Source organism: Scardinius erythrophthalmus, assembly GCF_964197995.2.
Source record: "Scardinius erythrophthalmus genome assembly, chromosome: 15".
Lineage (NCBI taxonomy): Eukaryota > Metazoa > Chordata > Actinopteri > Cypriniformes > Leuciscidae > Scardinius > Scardinius erythrophthalmus.
Window position 1 is genome coordinate 4,096,367 of NC_138235.1, and position 12,970 is coordinate 4,109,336.

General features: G+C 40.8%; 1 protein-coding gene across 3 annotated transcripts in view; it reads left to right on the forward strand.

Moving 5' to 3' along the window:
- raf1a (Raf-1 proto-oncogene, serine/threonine kinase a) overlaps positions 1-12,970 on the forward strand; it is a 41,808-nt gene that overhangs the window by 1,343 nt on the left and 27,495 nt on the right. The window contains exons 1-8 of one of the 3 annotated variants that reach the window (XM_081386393.1): positions 858-894; positions 3,648-3,839; positions 4,565-4,677; positions 6,444-6,546; positions 6,628-6,785; positions 7,140-7,226; positions 8,047-8,149; positions 8,351-8,404. In XM_081386393.1, the coding sequence (XP_081242519.1) occupies positions 3,672-3,839; positions 4,565-4,677; positions 6,444-6,546; positions 6,628-6,785; positions 7,140-7,226; positions 8,047-8,149; positions 8,351-8,404 (786 nt within the window). In that variant the 5' untranslated portion in view covers positions 858-894; positions 3,648-3,671. Of the gene's footprint in view, positions 1-857; positions 895-3,647; positions 3,840-4,564; positions 4,678-6,443; positions 6,547-6,627; positions 6,786-7,139; positions 7,227-8,046; positions 8,150-8,350; positions 8,405-12,970 lie in introns of those variants that run through there. The other 2 variants (XM_081386392.1, XM_081386394.1) reach the window with 2 other exon arrangements.

Here is a 12,970-nt window from a genome sequence, read left to right on the forward strand (position 1 = left end):
CACGCGTTTGGTGTGTTTATGGTCCCGGAGGCAAAAACCGACTGTGCTCCTGCTGTACGCCGCCTCTGCGTCTGTGAATGCTCTAATCTGTTTACACGGGCGCCGGAATAAATCCGCTCTGCTAACGCGTGCAGTGTGAAACCGGCCTGAGGCGAGAGGAAAATACTTTTTTTACTGTTCTTCCTTGGTATTCCTCGTATTGTTACACTGGTCTACTTTTTCGAGTAAGAAAATACTTGGAGTATATCTACCAATTGTCTGAATTTTTTTTTGAATTTTTTTTTATTTGCACTGCAAATAGTTTATATTTGTTATTTCGTTTTGGTATAGGCCTAGTGCTTAACAAGCATAATTTAATTGTGCCCAGTTGTGGCCCGTTGAGGGGCAATAAATATCAAAAGTTCCAAATCATCTATTGTGTATCGACCCACTATATAAACATACTACATCTACATGGCATTTGATTGGAGGCTAGTCTCACTTTGTCCCACAGCAACATTAATATAGTTTAGATTTGTGTACATTGTTTCTGTTAATAATGTATTGAATTAAGTGTCCATTTCATTATAATATTCAGATTTATCATAAATAATTGAACATGTATTTTAAGTTCTGTTAAAGAGGGGTGGAGGTGGGTCACATTTGAGCATTTAAAAATGTACTTGAAAGGAACGAAATAGTTACTTTCTGAAGTAACTAGTTACTTTTATAATTTGTAACTGAGTAACTAATTAAGTTACTTTTTGAAAGAAGTAACTAGTAACTGTAACTAATTACTTTTTAAAAGTAACTTGCCCAACACTGCCCGTGACATTGCACTCTGAGCTGTTCATGCGTTTCTGTGTCAACACTGTCAGTGCCGAAGTGAGTCTGCAGCAGTCATGTGATCAACAGGTCAGTGCTCTATCAGCTGTTAGTTCATTATTACTGTAATGTTGTGTGCTTTGAGACACGAGGTAGTTTAACGCTGTCTCGTTTCATGGCGTTATTCCGGCTCTGCTGTGTGTGTGTGTTTTGGAGACGCTCTGAAGCAGTGTTGTTTTTGGCAGCCCTTTTAGTTTTAGTCTTAGTTTTAGTCTTTTGGACGAAAATGCTTTTTAGTTTTAGTCACATTTTAGTCACTTATTAACTTGATTGTTTTAGTCAAGTTTTAGTCGACGAAAACGCAAAAAGGTTTTAGTCAAGTTTTAGTCAATTTTAGTAAAAAAAAAAAAAAGTAGTCTTTAACAAATTAATTTAGGTTAAAAAGTATTGGAAATGGGCTTAGGTTTGACAAGTAGCAAGTGTTGCAATTCATAAAACAACAGTTAACCTTAAAACTTTGCATAATAAACTAGACTTTCTCATTGATGGAGATGCAGTGCTGCCAAGCTGTACTTCATTGTCGCATTGGGCAGAAACCTTTTATCCCCATATTTCAAGTTATATTTTTTCTATGAATTGATGCTCTTCTAAAATGTCAGCACATTGGCTATTTTCACCAGTAATCACAGTAATGAAGGAATGGTTTACAGTTTAAACAGCAAAAAACTTTGAGCTACTACAACATTACACACAGATAAAGTGGTAACAGTGGAATCACTGTTTTACTTCAAAAAAGCCAGGAATAAAAACATTCTTTGGCAATTGTGGCTTTATTATATAATTAGTTAAATAATTTATGTTATAATTTATGTTATAATCTAAGTTATATAATAATTCTATATTACTTTGTACCAATTAGCCTACTAAACTCTCTCTCGCGCACAGACCCACTCGGTCTCTCTCGCGCACTGTCGCTCGCTCGCGCAGTTCGTTTCGCTTTTGTCCAGTCCGGCGCCTCATATCGAAGATGTGTGGCGAGTGACTAGCCGCAGCCGCAGGTGTGGTGTTGGTGTGTGGAATCTGGTGCCATCATGGCGGCAGCCGGGTGGTGGGCGTACCCAAAACAAGGATAGGAAGCGGCAGCATTGCTGATACTTTTTTAGCTCAAAACAGACAGATTTCACGCAAAATAAGCAGAAATGACATGCATTGTGAACGTCAGACTTATAATAATTTTCGTTCCGTCTCATCTCGTCAACGAAGACTCGAAAACGTCTCGTCATGTTTTAGTCACCTTAGAGCCATTTTTAGCTAGTCATCGTCGCGTTATCGTCATAAAAAAAAGGTGTGTCAACGAAATCATTTCGTTATCGTCATCGTTGACGAAAACAACATTGCTCTGAAGGGAGGGTGGGATCTCATGCTTTCAAAGCTTAGCTCGCTATTGCTAGCCTCTCCGAAAATCGCCCACCCTACCTTTAAACTGGGATTAAAATGTTTTTGTTTTTTTACTGGGTGATCAGCCCCGCCACAAACGAACAAATTAATAAATATTGTTGTCATTGTTTTTGACCATGTAAACATGTATTCTGACAAACAGTTTTGTAAAAAACTAAATTAGATACCAGTGAAATAAAAAAAGCTAAAGCTACTAGCTTAACTAATATAGAAATAACTCAACCAGAGATCCCCGGCTAAATATTCTGATTATGACTATTTTTTTCTGGTGAAAGAAATGCATAAATGAAGAAGAAAGCCAAAATAATAAATGTCATGGATGTACGTTTTCTGAGTAATCCAGTATTTTCTATAGGCGAATCAAAATGACTATTTTCACCTGAGATTTGGAGCCAGATTACAGGGGGGCAAAATTACTTTTAAAAGACGGCAGCATCATTATATTTTTTATTTTCACACTGAGATAGGTGTATTAGTAAAATCTGCTTACTTCTTTGTTGCATTAACAGTGACAGTTCAGAAATGAGGAAAAGCACTTCCTGTGTTATTTGCCCCAAGTTTGCATGCCTGTAACTCAAGAAGTATTAAAGATTTCTAAATATCCTTTTAGATTCTGGTTCTTATCAAACGTTTCTTTTGGGATCTTCATTTTAAAGGCCCAAATGGTGCAAAGCCAGAGATATGGAGATCCGAATGGAACACATTTTCAATGGTCAAAAACCAAATGTGCGTCACTTTGCGTACAGTTGATATTTAGTCTTTTAAAGAGGAATATCTGAACAACAAATAATGTTAAAACTAGAAATGTCTCTCTTTTTTTTTCTCTATTTATTCAATTGCATAGAATATATCTGAGTGCAATAAAAAAAAGTTTGCGTGGCTGTAACTCTAAAACTATTTAAGATTTCTTAATATTCTTCTAGTCTAATTCTAATAAACTTTTCCCTTGAAATCTTTATTTTCGAGGTCTTTATATGGTCCAGCCACATAGAAATGGGGATCCCAGTTTCCATTTTCAATGGTAATGAAACTAATGAAATTATATTGTGCACTAAACTTATTTTTCCCTCTAACTCAATCACAGGTGACAGAAATTGTACAATTTACTAGCCATTTGCTAATTAAAGACATTTTTTAGTCGCCTAGCATGAAATTTGCTCGCATTGCCTTAACCAAACTTAACCCAGCAAGTTGACCTCTGCTATTATTCATGGGCCAGTTCTTCAAAGCTGCCTAATGAACTGAAAGTGAAATATTTCTTGTTTTTCTTTTTCTATCTTGTGTCATTATAGCTGTGTTTTACACACAGTTTGGATCTGCCATCAGAGTTCAGTGATCGTGATAGTGTATGGTGTGTGTTAGCTCACGCTGTGCTGTTTCCCCAGACGTCAGTGTGAGAGGGCATCGTAATGGAGCAGCTTCAGGGCGCGTGGAGAAGCGTCACCAACGGCCTGGGAACCAAGGAGTGTGTGTTTGAGAGCTCCTGTGTGATGCAGTCTCCTCAGCGCCAGTCCTCAGACGAGCCCAGAACCAGCCGCACCATCCGGGTCTTCCTGCCCAACCAGCAGAGGACAGTGGTGAGAGCCTCTCGTTCTCCGGCAGCCTCTTCAGGGCTTGCTCGGTTGTTTGGTGGAAACGAGACCATACTCGCCCCCTTCGTTCTGCTTTTGAATTGCTCCCATCTGGGCGTAGACTCAAAATTCCTTTGGCCAGAAGAAACGTGTATAAAAAATCGTTTATCCCAATGGCAGTGATTATCTTAAACCGTACAATTTTCTAAAGGGATACAATAGAATGGCTGGCATTATAGCGCGTGTGTGTTTTTTGGAATGATGGGAACAGTGTTTAATTGTATAATTAAGTTAACTCTGTGTGTGTGTTGTTAATGTGTGATGTGTTTTTAAGCATTAATGTGAATGTTTCTGTATGTCACCAGTGTCAAAGACGAATTTCCGCTCCGTAACAAACAGAAAGCGACAGTAAAGTTCAGCTCGACTCATAGAGCGGCGGGAAAGAGCATCTCAGTCAGTGCCGGTGCCGAACACTCAGTAGAGCAGATCAAACACTGGCAGAAGAGTATGGTCTGAACTGTTGTGTGATTATTGATATTACAGTATTATAAGCAATAAAGCTGCGAGAAACAATTTCCTCAACAGTAATCTGCCTCAAAACTTAAGAATTATGGTTGCCATGAATTTTGAAGACTATCAAATCCAGTGGCCAGTTCCTCTTGTCTTACATAGAATGTCAGTATGACTGGTCGGAGGGCTGTGTGTGCTCATGGCGGGTGGTGTGTGTGCAGGTGTGTGTGCGCGCCGGCGTGACGCTGCACAGCTGCCTGATCAAGGCGCTGAAGGTTCGAGGGCTCCAGCCGGAGTGCTGCGCTGTCTTCAGTCTCCACCCCGGACACAGGAGGTCAGTTCCCCTCGGCTCCGGCGAGACAACCAGACATATCAGCACTGCCTTGTTTTCTATGTCTTACGATGTTATTGATATTTATCACGATATTTATTTACCATTAATGGGGAAGGAAATGCTTTCCACATATTTGTTAGAGTGAATATAAACAGAGTAGCTACCTTTTAATTTCGGATTCTGTGTTTCATGATTTAATCATCCTTCCCTCGCGTTCTGTAACAAGTCCTTCCCTTGTGGGTCAAAATGACCCGAAGCCCTAAAATTATACTTCCAGAAAGCTTATTTTATTTCATTTTGATAATATTTTTTCTATTTTTTAATGCAATTTTTTTGTGCTATTTTTTATTTTATTTACCTTTAAATTGCTAGATTTGATCAATACATAATAAATAAATAGTAATTTAAGCACATTCCTCACATTCTTTCAACATAAATTCAGAATGACTCACAATTTCATGGCTAAATCTTTTATTCAGCTCAAAATATCTTACATTGGGTGTCTTTGCCGACCTCTTGTGGAAAAAAAAAATAGTATAACATGATATTTCAAGACTCTTGCCACTAGATGGCCTTATAGCTCTATATGGAGCAAATGAGCTGTTCCGCTGGGTCCTCATTTTTTGTTAAAGTTTTAGCATTTTCAGCTTGAATTTGAGCTTTTTAGTTTTTTTCTGTGTGTCCTGAAGCATTCCTCGCATTCCTCTCATTCCTACGGGGTCAAATTGACCTGAGAGGGAAGGATTTGTTACTTTTTAAAATTTCAACCACAACACTCCTCGAATCCATTAATTTAATCAGGCTTTTAAAATGAAAATCTAACAATTTATATACAACAAAACATTGCATTTTATGCACAATAGAGCTGTCATCAAATATAGTGTGGTCAGTGTGAGGAGTCAAATACGCAAAGTTTCAGCCACAAAATCAGCTTGGCCTTATGCCTACGGTGTCAATGATGTGCTATTCAAGAGCGGCTTGGTCTATTGAAAAGCTTTTGATAACCTTTTCCTGGCATGGTCTGAAGATGATCTGTGCAAATTTTGGTGTAAATCAGACCAACAGAGTTCGAAAAGTGTGTTTTCAAAGAAAATCAAAATGGAGGACAGCAAATTCAAGCAAATATGGCATGATTGGTATCATTGCTCTCGGTATTACTCAAGGAATCTATCAAGATCAGTTTCATTAAAATAGGCAAAATTAATCAAACATTATTAGCTTTTTTTGAAATGTATAGAATTTGACCAGAAGGTGGCGCTGTTCCGGAACTTTCAGTACCTTCAAGGCATAGTCCTGATGACACAGAGTTTCGCAATGATGCGCTAAGGCTTTCGTAAAATGAAGCTTTTCACAGCTAAATACTGTGCTGTAGTTAGTGCTAATTTCACGTTTTGTTTAATTATAGCTCCACCAAGTGGCGCAGTCCCACCACTTTTGTATGTGTCCTCAGAGTGTGCTCATTCATGTGTGTCAAATATCTATTTCGGCCAATATTTATCAAATCAGTCATTTTAGTGTTAAAATATTGGTGATCCGTATCTGCCCCAGATTTCCTGATCAGTGCGCCACAACTTCCAGCATGGTTTTTCATTGAATTTATTTTCATTTTCATTAAATAACGCAACTATGTGTTATTTAAAGGTATTCATTCGGTGGGGTATTGCTATAGGATCTGATGTTGAAAGTAAATTTCATTCCTAATGTGTCCGCTTCACATTGGTATTGTCCCTCATAACTGGTCGACGTGTGTGTGTGTGTGTTTGCAGCAAGAAGTCTCGCATGGACTGGAGCACGGACTCGACCTCGCTCATCGGGGAGGAACTCCTAGTGGAGGTTTTAGACCATGTCCCCTTGACCACACACAACTTTGTGAGTGTTACACACGCCTGTTTGTGCACACCTGAAGAATTCTGTTCATAGTTCAAATTAAAAAGATGATTTCATTTTCAGGTTAGAAAAACATTTCTGAAATTGGCTTTCTGCGACATCTGCCAGAAGTTCCTGTTGAACGGCTTCCGGTGCCAGACGTGTGGCTACAAGTTCCACGAGCACTGCAGCACCAGAGTGCCCACCATGTGTGTGGACTGGACGAACATCAGACAGCTGCTGTGAGTCTTCATCATCCTCCTCAACATCAGCTGAACGTCCGGTCACAGCCGATCTAACGGTTTACATGATACGCTGAGTTATTGATCAATGAAACTGTGAATATTCACATCAGTATTTGCAAAGAAAGATAATACTTGATAAGATAATAATGAAGAGATGAAAAGATAATAATGATTATTTGTTTCCGATATGAAAGCTTGAGTCCACATCCGTCTGTGTCTACATGAGCTTTACGTGAGGTAGTCGTACAGAACTCCCCCATTCAGTCCGAGTCATTTCTCAATTGTTTTCATGGTACATATGAGTCTGATATTTTCACCATGAATGACGCTTGACTGCTCTGCGTTTGGCAGATTGTTCCCCACTCCGGGTGAAAGTGGGACTCCGTCTCTTCCTACGCTCACATCTCGGAGAATGAGGGAGTCCCTGACCCGAAACAGGTAACGCATCGTCTCAGATCACATGATGCAAAACCATGGTTTTCCGGTAAATGTACACACACCGCTCAGCGACTGCCGAGGTTTGATGGCTCGAGGAAAGCCTAGGTTACATATAGTCAAGTCATTTCTATAGCACTTTATATAATACAGAATGATTCAAAGCAGCTTTACAGAGATAACAGGAAAATAATGATTCATTGGCTCTAAAAAAAGAATAGTACACTGTTGTTATTCAGCTGAAGTCACTTCAGCGTTGATTCAGTTCAGTTCAATAACTGTGTAAAGTTCATCAGATAGGTAATGAGTTTAATTCGGCTGTACAGCAGCTCTGCAGAAACAGTGATATCTTCATCCGCTCAGTTCAGGTCTTATATAATAGTGTCAGTGCCGTCAGATCAACAATACTGTTGAATATTCGGTATCCTCAGCTAAGCAAGAACACAAACTCCATCAGTGACAGAACAGAGAAAAACCCTTGGGAGAAGCCAATCGAGGGGCCAGTTCATATATCTCATAAATAAAATAAAAGGGAAAATATACATGGATTAAAAAAGGGACCCAAGCAATATATGGTGGTCTCCTTTGGCTTTCAGCAAACAGCTATGACACACAGTGTGTTGTTGGTTAGGCCATCCAGTGGGATTTTGCTGTATGAAATTTGAGTAATAAATTGAAATGAAACGTGCTGTTTGTCTTCAGGTTCCCCCATCCCCTAGTTTCTGTGATGCTCTTGTTTCTCGATAACCGTGTCCGTGTGTGTGCACTAGTCTGGTGTTTCCCTCAGCTCTGTGCTCTGACACTCAAACCCTCATGTGTTCAGTTACTCCAGCCCTTCAGCTCTGACCCCGAGACTGCGCTCCACCTCCACACCCAACGTCAACATGCTCAGCACAACCCTGCCCGTACACAGCAGCCAGATCCAGGTGACCACGCACCACACACACTCCTGTCTCTCTCTTCTCCACATCTCTTCAGCTCCACCTCCATCTGTGTGTGTGTGACAGCTGTCAAACTCTTAACCTCCTATAAATATTGATTGGATTTGCTGTTCTCCTCTCTCTTTCACTCCACTGTTTCTTCCGTTTTCTCTTCTCTGTCCTGTCGTTGTGCCGTGCTGTGAGTAGCTAGACTCGTCTCCGAGCCCCTGGTGCCAGCGGCAGTCTGGTCTGAAGAGAAGAGTAGGTATTGTTCTTCTGCCAGGCGTAAAGTAGTGCTTGACTGACAGAAGCTTCCTCACCCTGCCTGAGGTTAAGGCCGTTCTCCGTTCACCTGGCTCGTGTGGAGCGTTTGTTTCAGAGCCTGGCTCGCTTTCTCTCTCGGTTCGGTTCGTTAAGACACATATGAACACGCCGATCGCGCTTGGATCGGCTGAACGAGGTGGTCTCGGCCCGACTGAACTCTGGGGCGGTTCGGTTGAGGTGAGAAACAGGGTTCGTACAAGGTGCTTAAAATGCTTGAATTTGACTTTCTGAAATGTAAGTCCTGGAAAATCCTTGAAAACAGCCATATTTATGAAGAGGTACTTGAAAAACGCTTGAATTATTGAAAGACAATATAATGTAAAACTTAATAGCCCGGGCTTTTATTTTCCCAAATCGCCGAACTGCACCGGCTTGTATATGAGACAGGCCTCCATATGAGACAGGCCTTTAATTTAGTGTTGAGTTGTTGTTCATTGAGTGTAGGCCTAGAGATAATGATCCAAATAGCATAGGCTGATAGACGGAAAGCATGACAGTAGGAGGTTACCATATCTGTGTTTGTGTTTAACAGATCAGTTAATGTCAGCATTAGCCTCCTATATTTCCGTATGTCTAAAGGGGGTCGCACACCAGACGAGAAGCGCAGCGCCACGTCTTTAAAATCCGAACACATTATTCCCTATGACTGTACATTGTCTCAAATCGTCGTTAATGTATATACTGACTTCACCCTGTGCTGCGATATACATTCAGTTTTACACTCATTAACATAAATCAGCTGCGTGGATGAAAAATGCTGATGTTATCGGATTTTCAGGAGATATTCTCAATTCATTCAGTTAGCGGACGCTCTGAGGTAAAGTGTTCAGACTGCAGACTAAGCAACAATTGTATTTAATTGTACAGTGCAATCATAACATAGTACAGACATGATCTTAATTCTATAATGTCCTTAAACATAACAATATTGCTGGCCATAAACTGACAAAGTGTGCGTCCAGTGTGCGATACCTCGAGTTGTCATAGACGCGGCGTGGCGCTGCGCTTCTCGTACGGTGTGCGATCCCCTTTAGATAAGGCCATCCTTAAAAATATTTTGGTTTGCCGTAACAGCCAAAAAAAAAAAAAAAAAGGTCGGTAGGTCAGTCTATTTTTTTTTTTTTCCAAATTCGATGTAAAAAAAAATGTACAATTTTGGTCAAATTTGCATATCGGGACTTCACTGACAATTTTCCAGAACTTCGTGCCAAGTTACACATATATATATATATATATATATATATATATATATATATATATATATATATATATATATATATATATATATATATATATATATATATATATATATATTAAATAACAATTAGAAAACCTGTATAAACTGAACACCAAAGAATAATATTATAGCGGTAATATTATAGGCCTATTCATGTAACGGGTGCGCTGCCAATAACGCGCTTAAGCTGTCAGAACTGGGAAAAGTAATGATTATTAGTATGTTAAATATATCAAGGAGACATTTCAATTGTTTATTAATAAACAAGTGTTTTCTGTGTCAAAGATGAAGTTGACGATGCTGACGCGATCTTCGCAGTAGCCTAGTGAACGCGCCAGAGAGAAATGCACATTTCATTAGGCTACATAAGCAGAGAGCAGTCTGTTTTCTTTCGTTTTGAATTGTTTTGTTTAAAAGTGTACATTTCATGCTTTTTTATATAGGCCTATATATATGTCTCAGGTCTGTGAGGCAAGTAGCTTATACGCTGAGTTTCGGTTCATTTAAGAGACCAGCTCCAGTTCACGTGCCGGCGACTCCGTGTCCTGATTATATTGCCTTATTTAGCCTACCTCTTATTTATTAAATACAGAAAATTGGTTGATTAAACATTGATCAAAATTAAGATACAATTAATACAAAACGAAATTCACTTTAAAGACAGACTTTCTACAAAAACAAACTTAATGAAGTGGTTAAAATCATGTCTGCCCACTCCATTTGTCTTCCGATATTTTCGGGATCATCTTATCTTATTCATGCTATTCACTTTTCATATAATCAACATGAAATTTAAAAAATATATAGTATTTTATTTAAACATGAATATTAAACTAAATCGTTTTTTAATGACTGCGGGCTACAACACAGGCCTATTAGACAGTAGCCTACAGATAAATTTACTGTCGGAGCGTTGCCGGTGAGCATGTGGGGGGAGAGATACAATTTTCGATCAATCATCGAATTTTATTTTGCTTGATATGCCCATTCTTAATATTTGGTGTTTTAAATGCCTGTTTGAGATCTCTGTGAAGTTTTAATAGTGCCGCTTTCAGAGCGGTCACGTCCGTAACATGTTTCTTCCTCATAAATGCGAACACGAAAAATAAAATAAAAATGAATAGGCTATTATGTTCTGTGGAGAGCCGATCCCTCTTCATCCGGTGGGTATATTAGCCTACTTTTGGTTTGCGCAGTGTAATTCATAGAATTAGCCTACTAAAACTTATTTTTCGTGGATCTGAGTGTCGCGATTTCGCTTTCATTTCGCATAGGCCTACACAGCCCTTATAATCATAGATGACGCCACGGGTTTTTATTTAAAAGAAAGAGCGTAGCCTACGTTTGTAGCCTATGTAGGCCTATTCACAATAAAATATAATTAGTATCATTTTATTGCATTTGTATTAGTTGTTTGAAGAGTAAAAAAAATCGGTCGGTCTTAACGCAAGTTTACAATCGGCAAGTCGGTCGGACTAAAAGGAAAAAATAATAATATTTGGGTCGGACCTAAATTGACTGGGTCGGTCGGGTTACGGCAAACAAGAATATTTTTAAGGATGGCCTTATTGGCAGCATAAAAAAATGAAACGATGTGACAGCCATGGGCTGAACAATACAAGTTACCGGTAATATCCATCGAGCCTATGAACTAGTTGCCAGAAACTCATCAACAAGAAAGAATGAAGGCTACCCTGTAAAACAACTGCAATCATGTGATACAAAAGGACCCTATTCATCACTATCATCATCTCCGCGATCCTCAACTACAAGTTCATTGGCGAATTCCTCCTCCACTTCTCCCTCTCCGGCCTCCGCTAACTCTGCCTCCGCTAACTCTGCCTGCCTTGCTTGTGCTAACAGCTCCCACCCAGATGTGCAGGGCTCTCTTGCATGCGCAATCTGCTCCATAGACCTCGCTTAAACAGACGAACTGACAGGTTTTAGAAGATTAAATACAGCCTGAAACTAATAAACAGACCAGGCCTCTATTTGAGACCGGCCTTTATTTATCCAAACCTGGAATTGCATTTTACAGTATCTGTACGAACCCTGTGAGAAAGCAATCCGACCTAACAGACCAACAAACTAATATCATAATTCATAACGGGAAATGTGTTGTATAAAAAGCAGCAGTGTCTGATTCTGTGATTCTGCACATTAGTGAACGCAGCTGAAAACCAAAGAGAGCCTCTTCATCTAACTAAGTGGTAATGATGGCTACATTCGTATAAGTGTGTCTTGACAGCTACAGATAAAGTCACAATAAGCTTGCGGAGCAAACTCGTCAATCCATCTTGATGGATGAAGCAGAGGAAACTCTGACCAATAAGAGGACAGCTTAACTCACATGTGACCTGAAATAAACACATGTTGGTATGCTATGAAATAGCAGAATCCAGACCGCATCCAGACCGCATCCAGACCGAATCTAGACCGCATCCAGACCGCATCCAGACCGCCTCCAGACCGCATCCAGACCGAATCTAGACCGCATCCAGACCGCATCCAGACCGCATCTAGACCGCATCCAGACCGCTTCCAGACCGCATCTAGACTGCATCCACACCGCATCTAGACAGCATCCAGACCGCCTCCAGAACGCATCCAGACCGCATCCAGACCGCATCTAGACCGCATCCAGACCGCTTCCAGACCGCATCTAGACTGCATCCACACCGCATCTAGACAGCATCCAGACCGCCTCCAGAACGCATCCAGACCGCATCCAGACCGCATCTAGACAGCATCCAGACCGCATCCAGACCGCATCAAGACTGCATCCACACCGCATCTAGACCGCATCCAGACCACATCCAGACCGCATCTAGACTGCATCCACACCGCATCCAGACCGCATCCAGACCGCATCCAGACCGCATCTAGACCGCATCCAGACCGCATCCAGACCGAATCTAGACCGCATCTAGACCGCATCCAGACCGCATCCAGACCGCATCTAGACCGCATCCAGACCGCTTCCAGACCGCATCCAGACCGCATCTAGACCGCATCTAGACCGAATCCAGACCGCTTCCAGACCGCATCTAGACCGCATCCAGACCGCTTCCAGACCGCATCCAGACCGCATCTAGACCGCATCTAGACCGAATCCAGACCGCTTCCAGACCGCATCCAGACCGAATCTAGACCGCATCTAGACCGCATCCAGACCGCATCCAGACCGCATCTAGACCGCATCCAGACCGCTTCCAGACCGCATCCAGACCGAATCTAGACCGCATCTAGACCGCATCCAGACCGCT